Source organism: Triticum aestivum, chromosome 2A (assembly GCF_018294505.1).
Source record: "Triticum aestivum cultivar Chinese Spring chromosome 2A, IWGSC CS RefSeq v2.1, whole genome shotgun sequence".
NCBI classification, from domain to species: domain Eukaryota; kingdom Viridiplantae; phylum Streptophyta; class Magnoliopsida; order Poales; family Poaceae; genus Triticum; species Triticum aestivum.
In genome coordinates, this window is record NC_057797.1 from 778,812,228 (window position 1) to 778,833,540 (window position 21,313).

The window sequence follows — 21,313 nt, forward strand, 5'->3', positions numbered from 1 at the left end:
ATGATCGACGCACTACCTTTCTTGACTAGCCTCAGACATACGCGGTAGTAGTACTATTTGAACATGTCATCGGCGATAACCTTACCATTTCTTGACTACCTTTCATAACTCATCGCTGTCAAGACGTACTACGTGTCCAAGTTAAACGAAGAAATTAACGGATCGATGTCGAGATGCACTGTTTAGTGGCTTGATTGATGTGTCCAAGTATCCAAAGATTTTTCTCACGGCCGGGAAGCAGTAGTCAGTAGGTGCTCTGCTTTTGCACTGGCAACATGGGAATTCAGATGATTTCCTTTCCACAGGCTATCTTACTCAGTTCACCACGTGATCGCACGTGCCTGTGCCGCTGTGCATGTGAACCAGAGGCTGCTGCTGGTCACCTTCATCCTTTTGCTATCTGTAGAAAACCTTACCATTTCTACTTATATTACACCAAGACACATGGTTGGAAGGGATCAATGGAGTAGTTGGTGCCGCTGTTTCAACGCTCTGCGTCTCGCCCGGTTTTGTTGATTGGTTCCCGGCCGTTATAAATGACGTCCGCTGCTTGACGTGAGGAAGCCACAAGCCCACTCAACTCAAGCTGGCTTCAGCTCAAGCTACGTACAAAAGAAACCATGGCGACCAGCAGCTCTGTTGTAGTAAGGATCCGTCTTTTTTTCATGGTAATACGTCTCATTTATATCATAAGGATCATAGTATGATATCATAAGATCATAGTACGAGCCATGTACATACCGTCCTGATAAAATTAAAAAGACAGCAAAACGCTAGCCTTTGCACACAAAAACATCAGTCAAGAAGCAAAATTACAAACAAGACTGAAGTATCTTCTGAGCTTGACACCAACGCCCGTCACCTGCCTCTGGCACCACCATAGCAGCCACAAAAAGAGAAAATGACGGGTCACCTCCACACCCAAGCTCGACACGGCTCCATCGCTGATATGTAGCTTTGCGGATCTCCAAGGTGGCTGGCCAATAAAGGCGAGGCCATTGCCGTTGAACGAGTCAGACCGGGGCAGCACCGCGGACACGCCATCGAACTTCAGGTATGACACCCCCACTCAACTAAGACGTTGGAGGAGGAAACCATACATGCCTGCCACCATCTTCCAAATGTTATCGATGCAGACCACAATCTGCATCCGCTCCAGCACTACCTTCAAAGCTCCACGCCGGCGCTAGAGCAAACGCCGTCGCAACGGTGTAACTCGAGGACACAGGTCCACCACAAAAATAACGCCACCGCCGCATCATCCTTACTTGAACAGTCTGGTTTCTAAATCCACCCCAAACCATCTTTCATCTCATCTCCTTGCAGGTGCCATGTACACTACGCACGAATTGATCAAGTAGGGCATGCATGGATCGTGACCAGCCACGCGCATGCATGGCACCAAACATTTCCCGCCATTTCCGGCAACGTGCACGTAACAGTATGATTGTAGCTGCTTGATACTATTCTCAGTGGAGTGTCAAAAACAATCTTATACTATGATACGGAGGGAGTACTCTCTGCCATCACTTTGGCTGCCTCATGTCCATACCCATGCCACGATCGACGCACCACGTTTCTTGACTAGCCTCACACATACGCAGTACTAGTACTACTCGACCTGTCCTCGCTGTCAAGACGTCATACGTGCCCTAATTAATCGACGAAATTAACGGCTAGATGGGGAGATGCACCGTTCAATGGCCTGATGTTGATGTGACAAAGTTTCCAAAGACTTTTCTCACGGAAGCAGTAAGAGCGTCCACAGCCGAGCACCCTAAACCCCTTCATCTCTTCCATGTTCGTCGCCTTCAACTCATACTTTTTTTGCCGCTTCAACATCTTGTAGCGGATGGGTTGCACCACAGGTGCCTCCCGGAAACATTTTCTTCTACGAAACGAACATCGTTAAAAGACTGACATAAAATATAAAATAATGTAAACACCAATATCAAGTCTAGGATTTAAATCCTGATGAGCTGGAATACCACTGTACTACTAAACATTTAGGCCTAGTTTGGCAACACAGCTTTTGCAAAACCACAGTATTTCAAAACCTTGGTATTTTAATGTGTGGGCAATAAATACTTTGATTTCTAAAAAGCATAGTTTTTCTAAGTTTTGATAAAACTATGGAGGCGTTTAGCAAATGGCAGTTTTATTAAGTTTCCCTGATTTTGACCGATTATTCTGTCGTTGCATGGATGATCTTGACCATACCTAAAGCCGAACCTAATTCAGCTGCACTCACGGCCGGGTCAAATCGTGCTAACGGCCGCCGTATGCATGCTGGGCATGTTCTCTACTGGATGCTAGGATACATAGTTGAATTATCTTTTGTGATCCATAAAAAATGAAGCATTCTGACAGGCACTGAAGGTACAACTTGCACGTTTAGAAGAAGCAGTGGTAAAAAGGAGCAGGGACTAAGTCATCCGTACATGTACTCTGGCCAAATAGATCTATCATCTAACAAAGTATTGGACATAAGAAGATGGACTCAGAGAGACCAATGAGCCAACATTTCTCAGTTTTTTGAAAAGAGGTCCCAACCTCTTTTTCAAATACCACAAAAATACCACAGTTTTAGAGATACTATGGTTTCTTAAGCTGCAGTATTTTTTTATCCAAACACCTGAAAGTATTTAATACTGAAGTTTTTTCAAAAACCACAGTATTCCTAGGAAACTTTAAAAATACTTAGCTCCCAAACGCACCCTTAACCATTGGTTGGTTCGCTTTCATCCCATCACCTTGACTCCTCCTTATACGTGCCATCTTCGCATCATTAAAATATCAGCCTCTTTGTTGACAAGTCAAAGAAATTAAACGTAGGACATGGATCGTGGCTGCCTCATGCATGCTGTGTAGGGCAGCCATGCGAACGCATGCATGCATGGTACCAAATATTTCCCAGCTAGCAGTACAATATTGTTGCACTGTCACTTTCCTTCCTCACGCCCATACACATGTCATGATCGACGGAGCACCTTTCTCGTTTAACCTCACATGCACGCACTAGTTGTACCCGATCCCTTTTTACCGTCACATGCACGCACTAGTTGTACTCCATCCATTTCTAAATATAATTCTATAGATTACAATACAAACTACATACGGATGTATATAGGCGCATTTTAAAGCATAGATTCACTTATTCTGCTTCGTATGTAGTGTGTTTTCAAATCTGTAAAAAGATTTATATTTGAGATCGGAGGTAGTACTGTTTAACCTGTTATAACCGTCAAGATGTACGTGTCCAAATTAATAGATGAAGACAAGGGATCGATGGCGAGATGCACTGTTAATGGTTTTGATGTCTTGATGTGGCCAATTTTCCAAAGGCCTTGAAGCAGTAGGCGTGCTCTGCTTCTGTACTGACCACATTGGAACTGAGATGTTTTCCTTTTTCACTCAGTTTACTAGCTTCATGAAATCACTTGATCAAGCTTAATGGATACACCAATTTGATGCAATAAATAACAGTATATATACGTGTAGTGGGATAGGAGAATTCAATGCTCAGTTGGTCGCCACGTGATCGCCCGTGCATGCATGTGCCGCCGTGCATGTGAGCCAGAGGCTGCTGCTTAGCCGCCTTCACTTTTTTGCTCTCTGTAGAAAAACTTTCCATTTCTATATTACACCAAGACAGACACATGGTTGGAAGGGATCCATGGAGCGGTTGGTGCGTGATCTAAAGCCGGATTGGTGCCGCTGTTTCTGCGCTCTGCGTCTCACCCGGTTTTGTTGATTGCTTCCCGTTATAAATGACGCCCACTGCTTGCCGTGAGGAAGCCACAAGCCCACTCAACTCAAGCTCGAGCTTCACTTCAGCCCCACAAATGGCGAGCAGCTCACTGGTAGTACTGGCCGCCATGGCCACCGTGGCCGCGCTGCTGCTCTCCCCGGCCACATCCCTGCCCGTCTTCACCGGCGATGCCTCCCCGGGCTTCCACGCCGCGTCGTGCCCGCAGCTGGACGGCATCGTGTGGTCGTCCGTCGAGGCGGCGCTGCGGCAGGAGGTGGCGGTGGCGGCGGGCCTGCTCCGCCTCTACTTCCACGACTGCTTCCCGCAGGGCTGCGACGCCTCCATCCTCCTCAACAACACCGCCGCCCGCGAGACGGCGCTGGGCCCCAACCTCACCATCCAGCCGCGCGCCATGCAGCTCATCGAGTCCATCCGCGCCCGGGCGCACGCCGTCTGCGGGCCCGTCGTCTCCTGCGCCGACATCACCCTGCTCGCCACCCGCGACATCATCGTCATCTCCGGCGGGCCCTGGTTCAACGTGCCGCAGGGGAACCTCGACAGCCTCGCCCCTGCGGCACAGGAGAAGGTGTTCGACCTCCCGGCGCCCAAAACGGCCAGCGTGGCGACGCTAGTGGAGTCCTTCGCCACCAGGGGCCTCGGCGACGTCGCCGACCTCGTGGCGCTCTCCGGCGCGCACACCATCGGGCGGTCGCAGTGCGGCAGCTTCGAAGACCGGTCGCAGCGCGCCGACGATACCTTCTCGCGCAAGCTGGCCGCCAACTGCAGCAAGCACCCGGAGCGGCTGCAGAACCTGGACGTGATCACCCCGGACCTGTTCGACAACGCGTACTACAAGGCGTTGGGGTTCAACCAGGGCGTGTTCACCTCCGACATGGCGCTGGTCAAGAACAAGACGACGGCGGCCATCGTGAAGCGGTTCGCCGAGAGCAAGGACGCCTTCTTCGGGCAGTTCGCCAGGTCCATGGAGAAGCTCGCCAGGGTGCCCAAGCCGGCCGGCAACGTCGGCGAGATCCGGCGCTTCAGCTGCTTCAGGAGCAACGCCCAGCGTGCCGACGCTGCCGTCGACGCCGCCGGTGAGGAGGAGGAGGAGGGCTTCTCCGCCTCCGCTTGATCTGATGGTTCGGTCAAGTACTACCGTGAGTAAGATGGTCGTCGGCAGGCAGGCTAGCTACCAGTGCGTTGTGTTAGCGTGCATGCACGGCATGGCCGTAGGCCGTAGCCAATCGTGTTTGAGTTCTCGGCATGCTTCGTTTTCTTGCGTGCAGCAGTGTTGGTGTGTGTAGCAATAAAGAGACAGAGGTTTCGATCGTCGTTGCATCTCATCTTGATGAACTATGTCATACGTGTTTTCTGCTTCTTGGGCACCAAAGGATCCTCTTGCGTGCTTGGAGACTTTGGAACCCCGATCTGTTTCGTCAACTAATCTGGATACCTATGTACGTATTGATAGCGATAATGGTACTAGTACGTGTGTGTGAGGGTAAACACAAGAAAAACAAAGGTGGTGGGTCGATCGTGACAGAGATTGATAGATAGGTGCGTGAGGCAGCCACTTGATCAGGGTATCAGACTCGATCGCTGAAAGTGATGCTAGTACTGGTCCAACTCCAACGTAGCTAGACCCGCAAAGTACGATGCAAGTTGGCGGAAACCGGGGAAGATGCATGCATGCATAACAAATTTGACAATTTTGACCCATAGATGAAATCATTTCATAAAATGAACTGACTTTTTGAATGGCGCCCGAAACTAAGGCGTCACAGTATATCGTGCAACATCTAACTGACCGGCGTTACACACCTGACCAGCGTCGCACCCCGGACTGCATAAAAATTACTAAGTCAATGTGCAGAGTCTAAGAGCTAGGCGCCACACTATACAGTATAGCGCCTAGCTTTTAGGCGTTGCACTAGTGGTTGCACTATAATTTTTTTGAATAATACGGGTGCGACGCTGGTTAGATGTGCAACGTCTATCAGTCAGGCGCTACACAGTGTAGTGTGACGCCTTCGTGTCGGACGCCACTTAAAAAGGTCATTTGAGTGAAAAAATTTAAAGACAGTTCATTTTATGAAATGATTTCATTCACAGATTAAAATTGTCAAATTTGCCGCATAACCACCGTGCGCGTCGTGGCCATTCATGCCCACGACCACGATCTATGTCCTGGATAATCGATAAATCAGTACTATGTGGGTGGCACGTGTAAGGAGGACTGATCTGCAGCCCAGCTCTTGCCTGGATGGCTGGATCATCAGCTCGATCGTGTGCTGTGGTGCATGGAATGGAGATCAAAGATGTTTTCGTTGGACTTGTCAACAACAGGAGGCTAGATATGGATATATTTGTCCTTTTTCTAGGGTGATGGGTCCATGGGAGGGCAGAGGACCCAGCCTACAGTACCTGTAATAACTAGGTTCCGTAGCTGCTGGGCGACAGCAGAATAATATCAAGGATCTCGACGCATACATATGCTGATATGCATGCACCTTCGTGTCAAGTTGTTTTTTTTTTGCGAATTCCGTGTCAAGTTGTTACTCACGAACAAATTTGAGCGATGCATGTTACACCATTTGTTCTTGTCTAAGAGCATCTACGGCCGTATCTCTCAAATCCGTCTCAAACACCCGCGCAAAACATCTGTTTGCTGATGAGCCGCAAACCAGACGCCCCAAACCACTCTCGAAGCCCGACTTGACCGGCACCCCTCATATTCAGCCCAAATCTAGGACGGATATGACGCGGCCCGGGTGCGTCTGCCTGGCCCACCTCTGGCTCACCCCGAGCCCACAAAATCCCTCTCCGGAGCAAACACTAGGCTCATTTCACTCCGCTCCCTTCTCTTGTCCAATCCGTCAAACCCCAAGCGTCGGCGACCATGTCCAGCATTGGCAGCCACTCTGACGGCAGCTTCAGAGACGAGGACGAGATGGCGCTCCATATCGCACTGGAGCGCTCGTGGGTTGATGTGGGCAACAGCTTCAGTTCAAGTGCAATGTTGCCTGTCGCCCATCGCCACAGCGTCGACGTCGGTGCCGGTCCTTCCAGCCCCGCACGCGGATCTGTGAGGGCAGCTCAATCGGTGTTGCCGGCCCGATGGCCTCCTCCACATCGGGCTCCGCGCGGGCAGCGGTGTGTTCTAGTGCCTGTTCCGCCGGGGGCGCGTCCGACGTGGCTGCGCAGTCCGCCCGCCGCCGCTACGTGATGTCAGTGCCCGACAAGGAGGAGCATCTCCTGCAGTGAGTGTACCTTCGGTCACTTACCACGACGGAGACAGACGCCCAACAAAAGAAATAAAAAACAACAAGATAGTTTAGAATAAAAACAATGAATCAATAGCAAAAGTATTAGCATTTTAAGAAGAAAGATGACGAAAAAAGTTTCGTGAAACTTGCACACAACTTGGCTCTAAAATTACACTTTTTGTAGTATGCTATAATGCAAGGAATAATCATATAATAGTATAAGTTTCACAGTATTGCATAGTATTTATGTGAATACATTACACTCATCCAACATCTCGAAAATACCCATAAAAGAAAAATAAAAACCAAACACATAGAGAAAGAAAAAAAATAGAAAAATAAACAAAGGGAGAGATGAGGGCTGGATCGTACAGTTAAAGGGCTTCAACCCAGTAGCAAATCGACCGACTGAAATATGGGGTCAGTCAAAAATAAGCCCAGCACAACAAACATCACATGCCAGAAAAATAAATGCAGCACAAGTCTGCTTTGGACATATGTAATAATTGTGATGAATTTAGAAGCTCGATCTTCGAGGCTCGCAAACTCTCGAAGCACACTTTATCCTTAGGGATTGGTGATCATGTTTGGTTAGGTCAGTCCAATGAACTTGATTTTGTCCCTGTAAACATTGAGACGGTGCAATAAAGCTTCGGAGTTTGTTTTAAAAAAATGCATACAAATGTCAGAGCAAAAAATCTAAATTCAGACAACTTACAAGTAGCTAAAGTGGAAAAAATTAAAGGTCATGGGTCGATCATGAATGACAATATGACATGGTAGGACGCGAGGCAGCCACTTGACTCGAGCGCCAAAAGTGACACTACTGGAGTAATATTGTACTTGTATGTACCATGACGATCCGCAAAGTTGTTGCAAGTTGCCGGAAAAACGGAGGGAGATGTTTGGTCCCATGCGGATGCAGGCATCCGGGTGGTGGCCATGATCGATGCCCTCGATGATCTGTTTAGTGGTACGTGGCATTCCCTATGCATCAACAGCTCTTCGGTGGGGTGAAGATCAAAGATATTCCTGTTGGACTTGTCAAGAACAGCCTTTGCTTCTTTTCTCGTCGAGGACCAGCTTTGGCAAACAAACATATTATAAAATGGAGTAACATGCATGGTGATGATGCTAGGTACGTAGTACTACCACTAAAATTTAGAGTGTACAGTACAGTGATTACTCCTAGTCGTGGCACTTGCACAAAAGTCATGTCGATGTACATGTATCCTTGTTTTCAAACAAACAAAAGAAAAACCATGTACATGTAGTATTGGTTTTGTAAGGGGTACGTGCACTAGTGTACCGGCGGCTAACCGTGCACTCTGTTTAAGGTAAGGTAGGCTGGGTCTGGTCCACGCTACTGAGCTTAAGTAGAGTCGCGCGGGCGTGCTGGATCATTCACTGTGATGATGAGAATGCATATGATCGCTTCCTGTGGCAGCTGGGACGGTGTTGCGGTTTTGCTTCCCATGCACCTCCACAACTTGATGTGCTCAAGTGTTCTCCAAAAAAAAAGAAAAAAAAAACTTGGTGTGCTTTTGTGATTGATTGATGCAAATGCAGCGCCAGGCAGACGAGACCTTGTGCTCAGTGCATCTTTGAATGTTCAAAGGCTCTGTTTTTTTCCTTCCTTTTATTTGGAAAAAATACCTGTGTAAGATTAGAACGAGAGAAAAACAGGGGGCGCATGACAGCGATCGGACATTTTCCTCGATTCCGCCAAGTTGTTTCCAAGCTCAAAGCACAGCCCCATGATCGCGCATGCACGGGGAGTCAGGTACAGTACATCTTCTTCTGCACCTTGATTGATTTCCGTTTATATATCACGAGAGTTATTGTCAGGTAGATTTTTTTTCGAAAAGGGGTTTACCCCAGCTTTTGCATCAGAACGATGCATACGACTCATATTATTAAAATCATATTGTCAGGTACATGAGTGCATATCCGTTAACATGATCTCTATCATGTCCTCCGCCTGGTACGCTCGCGCGAGGGCGATCAGGAACCCACACAGCGGATCTCCGTCTTCGTCTAGGGTTTGTATTCTGTTCAAAAAGATGAAACGGAGGCGGCTTCTTGAAACTGGAATAAGATTTTCCCCGCCTAGACCCGTTCCGGTGGTGCGTCTAGCATCTTTAAAGGGCGAGTGGAGATTTTTCTCCAACGGATCTCATGGGATTCGGTCGGTGTTTGTCTTTGGTGCATCCACTTGGATCCGGTCTCTGTTCCTATGTGTTCTTGTGTCTTCAAGTTAAACTCTTTCGATCTATTCTTCTCTTCATCGGTGACGCTGTTGTTCTGGCATGCTGGTTTTTTTGGGCCTTAGCACGACGACTTTCCTATTGTCTACTATAACAAGGTTTGTCCGGCTCCAATAATGGAGGGGCGATGACGGTGGTGCGCCTTCGACTCGCTCTAGTGATCGTAGTCGTCGTTAGGTGGTCTATAGATTTGGTGGTAATTTTTACTTCTATTGTTTTTTTCCTGCCTTAACTGTTGATGAATAGATCAAAATATTTTGAGTACACGAGTGCTCGATCGGTTACTGCACACCAAAAAAATAAAACAGCGAGCAACAGCCCCGTACTGGCCGTACGTGCTGATCTCATCGCTCCTGCACCGATGAACTAGATTTCAAAAGTGAGACCGGCCGGCATGAGAATCTACAAACATTTCTCGATGACATCCATGAGACCGGCCGGCATGAGAATCTACAAACATTATAATAGTATAATTTTCGCAGATATTGCATAGAATTTATGTGAATACATTTACACTCATCCAACATCCCTAAAATACCCATAAAAGGAAAATAAAAACCAACTAACAAAGAAAAACAAAAGGCAAAAGCAAAAACACATAAAAATAGAAAAAAACAGAAAATAAATAAAGGAAGAGACAAAGACTGGGTTTCAGCCTAGTAGCAAATCGAATGACCGAAATATGGGGTCAGTCAAAAATAAGCCCATACAACAAATATCACATGCCGGAAAAAAATGCAGTACGAGTCTCAGAGTGAAAATCAACGGCCTGAAAATCGACTGGCCCAAATTCAAAATTCAAGCAGCCTACAAGTAGCTAAAGTGGAAAATTAAAGGTGGTGGGTTCATCATGAACGATATGGTAGGGCACCACTTGACTCGATCACCGAAAGTGACAGTACTGGAGTAATATTGTACTTGTATGTACCATGACGATCCGCAAAGTTGGTGCAAGTTGCCGTAAAAATTGAGTGAGATGTTTGGTCCCATGCAGATGCAGGCATGCGCGGTGGCCACCATCGATGCCCTCGACGATGTATTTGGTAGTACGTGGCACTCCCTATGCATCAAAGATGTTCTTGTTGGACTTGTCAAGAACAGCATTTGTTTCTTTTCTCGTCGAGGACCAGCTTTGGCAAACAAACATTTTATAAAATGGAGTAACATGCATGGTGATGATGCTACTAGTACTACTAAAATTTAGAGTGTACGGTACAGCGACTACTCCTAGTCGTAGTAGGGTTCAGGGCACTTGCACAAAAGTCATGGTGATGTACATGTATCCTTTTTCTAACAAAGAAAAGAACCATGTACATGTATTGGTTTTGTAGGGGGTACGTGCACCAATGCACCGGCGGCTAACCATGCACTCTGTTTAAGGCTGGTCACAATGGGGAGGAACTTAGGAGTAACATCACACACTCCAATATAACTTTGCTTATGTGTCATATATTTAATGAAGAGAGAGGTGCTTGTGGTAACTAGCTAAGTTACCGGAACATCACACACTCCAAGAAACAATGAGTCTATAACCTAATAAATACATTGTTGCATGACACTACATAGATGTTCCTACCCACTGTGGAGGTAGTAACATAGTCTAGGAAAGTGTGTAAGCTACTAGACTATGTTCTTGCCCATTGTGACCAGCCTAAGCTGAGCCAGCGCACATGCATTGGTCTGGTCCACGCTACTGAGCTTAAATAGAGTCACACGGGCGAGATGGATCATTCAATGCAAATTATTCGCCTGGCTTATGATGCAAGATCAAGTTTGGACTGCTAATAGACTTGCGTGCCCTGGTTGGCCAAATTGCCGTCTTTGCCTACTCTGTAAGAAAACCGGGGACTCTTTCACACATCTTCTTTGCCACTGTCATTTTTCAGTAAGGGTGTGGTGCGACATTGTTCAGTGGTTGGGGCTTCAGGAGGTCAACCCTATGGAGTGGAGCTCAGCTACTTTAGTTAACGATTGGTGGATTTGGATCGTCCAATCAAGGGCCCCTTCGTGGTCTGCGATGACCTCCCTTTTGATGCTCGTCTTTTGGGAACTTTGAAAGGAGCGCAAGACGAGAGTCTTTCGCAACTTGGCGACCCCCACCAGGATGCGAGTGCGCAACATTAAGGAGGAAGTTTGATTATGGGTGATGGCGGGAGCAAAAAACTTGGGTGTTGTAATGGCGCAAGAGTGATGAACTTTTATTTGCCCTTTACTGAGATCCTTATCTTAAACTCTCTTCTTTATCAATGAAAATGGCAAGTCTTTTGCCTTGTTTAAAAAAAAAGGATGCATATGCTCGCTTCGTGGGGCAGCTCCTGGGACGGTGTTGCGGTTTTGCTTACCATGCACCTCCACAACTTGACGTGCTCAAGTGTTTTCCAAAAAAAAAAAACTTCATGTGCTTGATTGATGCAAATGCAGCGGCAGGCAGACAAGACCTTGTGCTCAGTGCATCTTTGGATGTTCAAAGGCTCTGTTTTTTTCCTTCCTTTTATTTGGAAAAAATACCTGTGTAAAGAATAGAACGAGAGGAAAACAGGGGGCGCATGACAGCGATCGGACATTTTCCTCGATTCCGCCAAGTTGTTCACACGCCCCGTGATCGGACATCTTCTTCTGCACATTGATTGATTTCCGTTTAAATATCACGAGTCAGATACATGAGTGCGTGATATAAACTCAAGATTGCTCGATCTCGGCTACTGCACACCAAAAAACTAAGGGAATGGCTACAGGGCAGTCGACCCAAATTTCATTTGGGGTCAGTCAAATCAACATGAAGCGTTAGATAAAAAACGAACGCACCAGATTATCTCTTCTACCTCGAACCGTTTTTTCTTGAAAACAGATCTTCTTCCCCTGCCGCCCTGCTGCCACTGGCCAGGCCGCCGGCGCTCCCGCACCAGCCTCGCCGCTCCGCCCTCCCTACAACCTCTCCCCACCACCGTGCATGCCGCCGCCCCCGGCCATCCTCTAGCCCCGCCTGCATCCACTTTTTTTTATCCGGTGAAGCCGCACCGCCACCCCCAGCACCGCCACACCTTGATTCCTAAGATAGACAATGGGGTGATGACGGCGAGCCCCTTCCTTCTCTCCGGGGAAGCCATTCCTTCTCCTTCCTTGCCTTCTTCTTCCTTCACTCAAAATCGACCAACCCAAAAACGAAAGTCAGTTGACTGACTTGCAGCTAAATTAAAAAACAAAATAGCGAGGAGCAGCTCGGTACTGGCCGTACGTGCTGCTCTCATCACTCCTGCATCGATGAACACATGAAAATACATACTACTATATGAAATATACGTATAAAATAAAGAGCTACTCCCTCCGTTTCATAATATAAAAACGTTTTTGACATTTTAAAAAACGCAACGCTCTTATGTTATGGGACGGAGGGAGTACTAGATTTCAACAGTGAGACCGGCATGAGAATCTAGAAACATTTCTCGATGACATGCATGAGTCCGCCGCATGCGTCGTCTTATTATTACTACTCCAACGCAACAAAAAACAGTCAACACAAACCCTCAAACCCACAGACGAACAACACACTAGTAGTACAGCAGTGCGCTACACGCTAACGTCACGCGCGGTTTGCGGGGTACTGCATGCCTGTCGGCTGCAGGAACGATCGATCATGCGGAAGCAGCGAAGCCCTCCTCCTCATCGACAGCGTCGACGGCGGTGTCGATGAGGACGACGCTCTGGGCGTTGGTCCTCAGGCAGCTGAAGCGGCGGATCTCCCCGACGTTGCCCGCCGGCTTGGGCACGCTGGCGAGCTTGGTCATCGACTTGGCGAACTGCGCGAAGAAGGCGTCCTTGCTCGCGGCGAACTGCTTCACGATGGGCGCGGTGGTCTTGTTCTTGACCAGCGCCATGTCGGAGGTGAACACGCCCTGGTTGAACCCCAGCGCCTTGTAGTACCCGTTGTCGAACAGGTCCGGGGTGATCACGTCCAGGTTCTGCAGACGGTCCGGGTTCTTGCTGCAGTTGGCGGCGAGCTTCCTCGAGAAGGTGTCGTCGGCGCGCTGAGACCGGTCGGAGAAGGACCCACACTGCGACCGACCAATGGTGTGCGCGCCCGAGAGCGCCACGAGGTCGGCCACGTCGCCGAGTCCCCTGGTGCCGAAGGACTGCACCAGAGCGGCGACGCTGGCGGTGGCCGGCGACGGGAGGTCGAACACCTTGTCCTGTGACGCCGGGGCGAGGCTGTCGAGGTTGCCGAGGGGCACGGGGAAGGTGGGCCCGCCGGAGGCGACGATGGCGGCGCGGGTGGCGAGCAGGGTGATGTCGGCGCAGGAGACAACGGGCCCGCAGGCGGCGTGCGCCGTGGAGCGGATGGACTCGACGAGCTGCATGGCGCGCGGCTGGATGCTGAGGTTGGGGCCCAGCGCCGTCTCGCGGGCGGAGGTGGAGTTGAGGAGGATGGAGGCGTCGCAGCCCTGCGGGAAGCAGTCGTGGAAGTAGATGCGGACGAGGCCAGCGGCGATGGCGATTTCGCTCGTGAGGGCGGCCTGCACCGCCGCGCGCACGATGCCGTCCAGCTGCGGGCACGTCTCCGCGTGGAAGTCCGGGGACAGCGTGGACGACAGGGCTGAGGCGGCTGGGGAGAGCAGCAGGGCCAGGGTGGCTAGGACGGCCAGCATTGAGCTGCTGCTCGCCATTGTTGATGTGGAGCTTGAGCTTGAGCTGAAGCTTTCGAGTGCAATGGTGGTGGGCTTGTGTCTTCCTCACGTCGAGTAGTGGGCATCATTTATAACCGGAACTGGTTTGGATCGTACTGACCAGAGTCACGCACTAGCCATGTGCCCCGAATATAGTAAGGCAGCGTCACGGAGGAAAAAAATGATGCGTACGTGAAGGCGACTGTAGCTCGCAGGAGCCTCTCACATGCTGAGTTTTAGTTTGTCCTATCCCTGTATACAATATCCCTACTACAACTACTAAGGTACACGCCGCGTTGCACACATGAGATTTGGCAATTAAATTATAAACAAATACCACATTATAGCATGTAAGTTTTGAGTCATATATGCATGATGTAGATGTTCATTTAATTCCTATAGTTCATCTTATTCAAAATCAATTAGTTTTGTAAAAAAACTTGTCTATTTTAAGATTCATGAAATTGTGCGTTGTAAAGCATAAAGTAAGAACAAATAATGACGATTCATCTAGAAAACAAATTGGGCAATTATAATACGAAAGATTCTAGAACAAAGGAGAAGTGCTTGTGTTTTGAGATTTGTGCATTATGCTTAAGTTCAATCATAGAGTTTTCTAGACTGTACATGTGACAAAATCTGATTTGTCATCTCTGCATCGTCGGATTGGCTTCATCCAATGACCATCTTTCAAACTTATTCGTGCACTATATAGGGGTATAGATATACTTCTATACAATAGCAAGACATATCTCGCCTGAAAAGCTCAAGCGATTGGGGGGACTTCTGGAACACATACAGTGCAGGTAGTAAGGGCAGTAAACAAGGTAGTGATCGTCCATCATGGAGAAAGAGCCTGCCAGAAGCGGGTATGAATGAAGACAAATTGGGAATAAGAGGAGAAGAGAAAGAAGTCACCAGGCCCCTAAAGAAAACTCAAGATGATACACATGTAGCTGTGAAAGGCAGGGAGTTGGTGTTCGAAGAAAACAAGCAGTCAGAGAAGACTATGGATAAAAATTTGGAGCCTAGCCCATGTAAACAGACTGTACACCCTGTGGACCCTGGTGTGGGGATACATGAAAAGGAAATGCCAAAAGTTAGCACAATTTCAACGAAGATTACCCAAGGAGAAAAGGAGAGAGGTCAAAGGAGAGAAGATGAACATAATAAGGAAAGAATTAAGGAAATCAGGTCAGGTACAAGTCTGAAGCTTGGCACTTTTAAGCGGCGTGAAAGAAATAAGGAGAAGCAACAACAAAATCAGTCCCCTGAAACTGTACTAAAGAAGAGAAATGCAGATATGATGGAGGTAGACTTGGAGGTGATGGTGAGGTTGTTGTGCAAGGGGAAAAGGAAGGAAACACACGATTGAATGCAGGAAACGCTGGGCTGCAGGGACGGCCTGGGGAATCAAAATGAAAATAGTAGCTTGGAACTGCCGGGGATTGGGGAATGGCCCGGCAGTTCGCGGGCTTCTGGATCTTCAGAAGCGGGAGGACCCCGACATCCTATTCTTGTCAGAAACAAAGATGGATGGAAGGAGAATGGAGAAATTCAAGTGGATGTTAGGAATGAGCAATATGGTGGTAAGAGCTTGTGAAGGAAAAAGTGGAGGACTGGCTCTGTTTTGGAAGAAAGAGATAAGGATGGAGTTGCATAACTACTCAAGATATCATATTGATGCGGAAGTAATAGAAAAGGATGGTTTCAAATGGCGTTTCACAGGCATTTATGGGGAACCATCTAGTGATAGAAGGGAAATAACTTGGAGGCTCATGCGCATACTTAAGCAACAGCTGAATCTTCCATGGTTATGTGCAGGCGACTTTAATGAAATATTGTTTAATCACGAGAAAAAAGGAGGACCAGCTAGAGCTCAAAGTCAAATGGAGGGATTCAGATTGGCTCTTGTTGATTGTGGTCTTAAGGATTTGGGTTTATAGGGGATAAGTACACGTGGCGCAACCATAGCTGGATGCTAGCCGGTACATCAAGGAAAGGTTAGATAGAGCGGTTGGCTCGAGAAGCTGGTGTGCAAGGTTCCCACACTGTAAAGTGGTGAACGGCGACCCACGTCATTTAGATCACAGGCCAGTGACTATCCATATAAAAGGAGTTGTTGGGGCACAAAAATTCAGAAGAAGGGCACACAACTTCAGATTTGAGGCAAGATGGCTACAGGAGGAAGATTGTGAGGCCATTGTAAACAATGCCTGGGCTAAAGCAAAGCGGAGAGGGGAGACTACTATTCAAGGTATGCTGAGCATGGTTGCAGGGGACTTGAAAAACTGGGACGCCAATGTGTTGGGAGATCTTCAAAAAAGAATAAAAGATCTAAAGAAAGAGTTGGAGGAGGTAAGAAGAGGGGATATTAATCAAGACCAAGTTTCAAGAGAGCACTTCCTTAGAGAGAAATTGGATCACCTTGAATACCAACAGGACACTCATGGGAGACAACGTGCCCATGTCAAATGGCTACAAGACGGGGATAGAAATACGTCTTTCTTCCATGCTTTTGCCTCGGAAAGGAAAAGGAGAAACACCATCCAAAAATTACTGAGGAATGATGGGAGTTGGGCTGAAGGGGAAGACTCACTCAAGGAACATGTTACAAACTATTTTTCTAACATCTTTTCCTCCAAGATTATATGGAGAAACATTGAGGAAATTATGCAGGCTGTAGATGTAAAGGTGACAGAGCAAATGAACAATGGGCTGTGTGCTGAGTACACGGAAGAAGAGGTTAAAACAGCACTAAATTGCATCGGCGATCTTAAGGCGCCGGGTCCCGACGAAATGCCTGCTATTTTTTTTCAAAAAGTTTTGGCAAACTGTTGGAGAACAGGTGGTCAAGGAAGCACTTCATATTCTAAGAGGGGGAGACATGCCAGAGGGTTGGAATGACACATTCATTGTTTTAATCCCGAAGAACAACAATCCAATGAAGATTAATGATCTCATACCAATAAGCCTATGTAATGTGGTATACAAGCTGGTCTCAAAGGTAATTACAAATAGGCTTAAAGTAATTCTCCCCAACATTATCTCCCCTAACCAGAGCGCCTTCGTGCCTGGGCGCCTTATATCTGACAATTCACTACTGGCATATGAGCTAACACATTTCTTGCAGAGGAAAAGAAAGGGCTCGGTGGGTTATGCAGCAATAAAACTAGACATGAGCAAGGCATATGATCGCGTCGAGTGGCCCTTTTTAAAGGAGATGATGCATAGACTGGGTTTTGACGGAGGGTGGATCAACTTGATAATGAAGTGCATCTCCACGGTCAAATACCGAATCAAAGTGAATGGGGCTGTTACGGAAATAATCACACCTCAAAGAGGGCTTCGACAGGGTGACCCACTTTCCCCATACTTATTTCTAATTTGCGCAGAAGGGTTCTCTGCCATGATGCATAATGCTGAAATGAGAGGGTCAATTAGAGGAATCAAAATATGCAGAAGAGCTCCTAGTGTAAGTCACCTTCTCTTTGCAGATGATTCTTTGCTGCTAATGGAGGCTAATGCAAGCAGTGCGCAAGAAGTTGAACGCATAATTAACATATATGGGAGCTGCTCAGGACAAATAATAAATAAGGACAAGTCTTCCATTTTGATCGGTAAAAATACAAGGCCTTGGCAGAAGGAAGAAATGAAGAGCTGTCTGAACATTACGTCGGAAGGCCTCTCATCAAAATATTTAGGTCTTCCAACGTATGTGGGCAAAGAAAAAGTAAAGATGTTCGAATACGTGAAGGAAAGATTATGGAGAAGGATTCAAGGGTGGAAGGAGAAACTACTTTCGAAGGCAGGGAAAGAAATACTCATAAAGGCCGTAGCACAAGCTATTCCTGTTTACACCATGGCGTGCTTTGATCTCACTAAAGGCATATGTGAAGAACTAAGCACCATGATTAATAGCTATTGGTGGAGCCAGATGGATAAGGAAAATAAAGTGCATTGGGTCAGCTGGGAGAGATTAACTAGGTCAAAAAGAAGTGGAGGCTTGGGGTTTAGGGACTTACATGCATTCAATCTGGCCATGCTAGCAAAGCAAGCATGGAGGCTGCTCCAAAATCCCACCTCATTATGTGCCCAGGTGCTCTCAGCAAGATACTACCCAGAGTGTTCAATAATACAAACAAGGCCAAGAAGTGGCATCTCCTATGTATGGCGAAGCATTCTAAAAGGTGTTGAACTGCTGAAGAAGGGAATCATATGGAGAGTAGGTAGCGGTAAGAACATTGATATATGGTCAGACCCATGGATTCCGAGAGGCAGCACCAGAAGGGTCATCACCCAAAAGGGTAATAACTTGGTAACTAAAGTCAGTGAGCTAATTAATCCAATCACGAACAAGTGGGACGAAGAATTAGTGAAGCAGATGTTCATTCCGGAATATGCAAGAGTTATACTTCAGATCCCAGTCCAAGACCATATTGAGGACTTCATGGCATGGCACTATGATAAAAAAGGTATATTTTCAGTTAAATCTGCATACCAAGTTGCAATTGACTGTGCTGCCCGGGAGTCTAGCTCGGGACTAACCTCTACTTCAAGTGCAGCTGAAGGAGAGGATGAATTTGATTGGCGAAAACTATGGTCGACGCCCCTCCCAAACAAGGTGCTTCATTTCCTGTGGCGTCTAGCTACAAATAGCTTACCGCTTCGGAAAAAACTAAAAAGCAGAGGTATGAAAGTTGACACTCAGTGCCCCATGTTCCTTAGATTGGATGAGGATGGGGGGCACTGTTTTGTAAAGTGCAAGAAAGTAAAACAAGTGTGGAGAATGGCTCAACTTGAGCATGTCAGGCTGCAACTAGTTCCCTGTGATAATGCTTTGAACTTCTTAGGAAAAATCCTTAAATTGCAAGAGGACATTAAGTTAAAAACTTGCTTATTACTTTGGCGCTGGTGGCATGAGAGAAACAGTGCAAATAAAGGGAATGAGTTAAAATCATCTAGTGAGATTTGCTCTTCTATTGACTACCACTTTTTGAATGCTGTGAAGGCACATGAAGGGGAGAGGCTAGCTCAACATCCAAAACATAAATGGACAAGACCACCTGCTGGAATTCTCAAGATCAATACATATGGAGCTTTTCATGGCAATACCAATGATGGAGGTTGGGGCTTTGTTATTAGAAATGATAAGGGTGAAGCTCTAGCTGCAGGTGCAGGCAAACTTGAACAGATGGCTGATGCCTTCCAATCTGAAGCAATGGCGATGTTATATGCTATAAATATTGCGAGCCAAATGGGCTGTGACAGAGTATTGCTAGAAACAGATTCAGTTCAGTTAAGGAAGGTTGTAGCTTCTGAAGAATATGACTTGTCTACACTAGGGTCCATTGTTAGAGAGATTAAGTATCAGCTACATGTAGGGTTTGCTGATGTATGTGTTGTAAATTGCCCTCGAGCATGTAATCTGGTGGCACATGGCTTAGCGTCGTTTGGTGCTAGGTTAAATTCTGATGAGTGTGTCACTTGGCTGGGGGATCTCCCAGAGTTTGTACTAGACTGTAGCTGGCGATCTGTCCAGCAATGATGTGTAAGAGGAATGCATGTGTGTTCCATTTAAAAAAAAGACGTATCTCGCCTGAAAATAAAATTCGGGTCAGTCAATTTTCATAGGAAGGAGGCAGCCGCGTAGGGAAGGAAGAATCAGTCGCCACTCACCGGAGAAGCTACCTCATTATCTAGGCGGGCGGGGGCGGGGAGGGGGGGGGGGTAGGGTGCCCCATGATCTATATTAGGGGTGTTGGGGGTGGGGATGGGAGTGCAGTTCGTGGGGAAAATGGATTGTGGCCGGGGGGTAGCATGGCTGTTGTTGGGAGGGCGGGGTGGCGTGGCTAGCGCGGTAGTGCCACTTGCTGCAGGCGGCAGCAGCGGGCGGTTGGAGGTTGAAGAAGATGATCTGCTCATCCATCTTGCATCCAACGACTCGCATGAATCGATTGACCCAAATTTTTTTAGGCGACTTACATCAAGCCATTTTCATACTTCTATGCGTCAGTCGATTCCTTCGCAACAGTAGGATCTGTCGTGCATAACCCTCAATTGGACTCGGATTGCTCTTGTCAAAAGCTACATGCACATTTTTTGCTTCCTTCCGATGGAACGTCGGCCTAACCGCCTGTTGCCACCTTGCCACCACCTCCACCCGACTGGGCTGCGCGCATGCCTCGCCGCCTTCGCCTCCGCCTCTCTGGAAATGCCTCTGTGCTCTCTATGGTCTCAGTCAACCCCCCCCCCCCTCCCGCGCTCATGCACTCAAACAATGAAGCCTTTGACTCAATCCCTCCTGCAATGTGTATGGTGTGTCGTCACCGGCTCTGATTCACCCTTATCACGGCCTCGGATACACACGCAGGAGAATTGACTTACAGGAAGAAAGTTCTCAAGTACCCACGAAATAGCAAGATCAAGATTAAATTAGTTACCACCTAGTGTATGTGTTAATAAGTTTGATCAGCTAAACTCTTGAACTTTTATTTAGGGAATCAACCTATGGAAAACCGAAAAATAGATGTCATGAACCTCGCATACTAAAGCTAGTCTCTAGAAGAATACCAACCAGTGGTTGGATGGTTAGGAGGATGCTTGTACCCTAACCCACCATGGAATAAAGACGGGTTTGACATTCGTATGTCTTCTAAAAGCGTAACATTTTTTCAGTGGGAGACGACGTTCTAGTCGATGGCGAGCCGTCTATCATGACTTCGCCAACCTCAACAACCGTTGGATCAGTTTCTTAAAGATGCTCATAGAAATAAGTGTGTGCATGCATTCCTAGGGGTTGAATGTATGTGAGTGTTCGTCTTCACTGTGTTTTAAAAAAAATCTAGTCACTGAAAAACAAAATACCCGTCCTTCGTTGTTGTTAATGCAGAAGCAGAGCACCCACTACGACTAGTGCACATAAAAAAAAAACCCTCTTCGTCTAAAAATCTTTATATTAGATTTGTATAGATACGGATGTATTTAAATAAAAATTTTGGGACGGAGGGAGTATACGGGAATTTGGGCACATTAATAGACCTACAGTACGCCTTTTTTTGCGGGCAATAGACACGTACGTGTTGATAGGATACCATGTTGAATTACAGGTACTGCACACGTATGTACGAGGGTAGACAAGAAAGGTACTTCGTAGTGCATCGATCATGGCATGCGCCGAGGCGTGTGGCAGCCAGAGTGATAGCCGGACAATATGAATAATACTGCCACTGCTACCATTGTCGACCCGTAAATTGAGTACAGTACGTACAAGCTGCCGGAAATGGCGGGAAATGTTTGGTGGCGTGGCTGGCCTCTGCACCGTGCGCGTGGTGGACACGATCCATGTTCTAGGTCAGATGGTGCGTA

The 21,313-nt window shown here is 47.3% G+C and overlaps 2 protein-coding genes across 2 annotated transcripts; one reads left to right on the forward strand and one right to left on the reverse strand.

Annotated features, from left to right (window-relative positions):
* The first annotated feature begins 3,523 nt into the window (after window positions 1-3,523).
* LOC123191172 (peroxidase 66) lies at window positions 3,524-5,083 on the forward strand. The gene has a single exon (XM_044603959.1). It carries the CDS (start codon window positions 3,771-3,773, stop codon window positions 4,881-4,883), a length of 1,113 nt encoding a protein of 370 aa, XP_044459894.1. The 5' UTR covers window positions 3,524-3,770; the 3' UTR covers window positions 4,884-5,083.
* A 7,626-nt stretch (window positions 5,084-12,709) lies between these two features.
* On the reverse strand, window positions 12,710-14,015 carry LOC123191173 (peroxidase 66). The gene has a single exon (XM_044603960.1). It carries the CDS (start codon window positions 13,943-13,945, stop codon window positions 12,917-12,919), a length of 1,029 nt encoding a protein of 342 aa, XP_044459895.1. The 5' UTR covers window positions 13,946-14,015; the 3' UTR covers window positions 12,710-12,916.
* Between the last annotated feature and the right edge of the window lie 7,298 nt (window positions 14,016-21,313).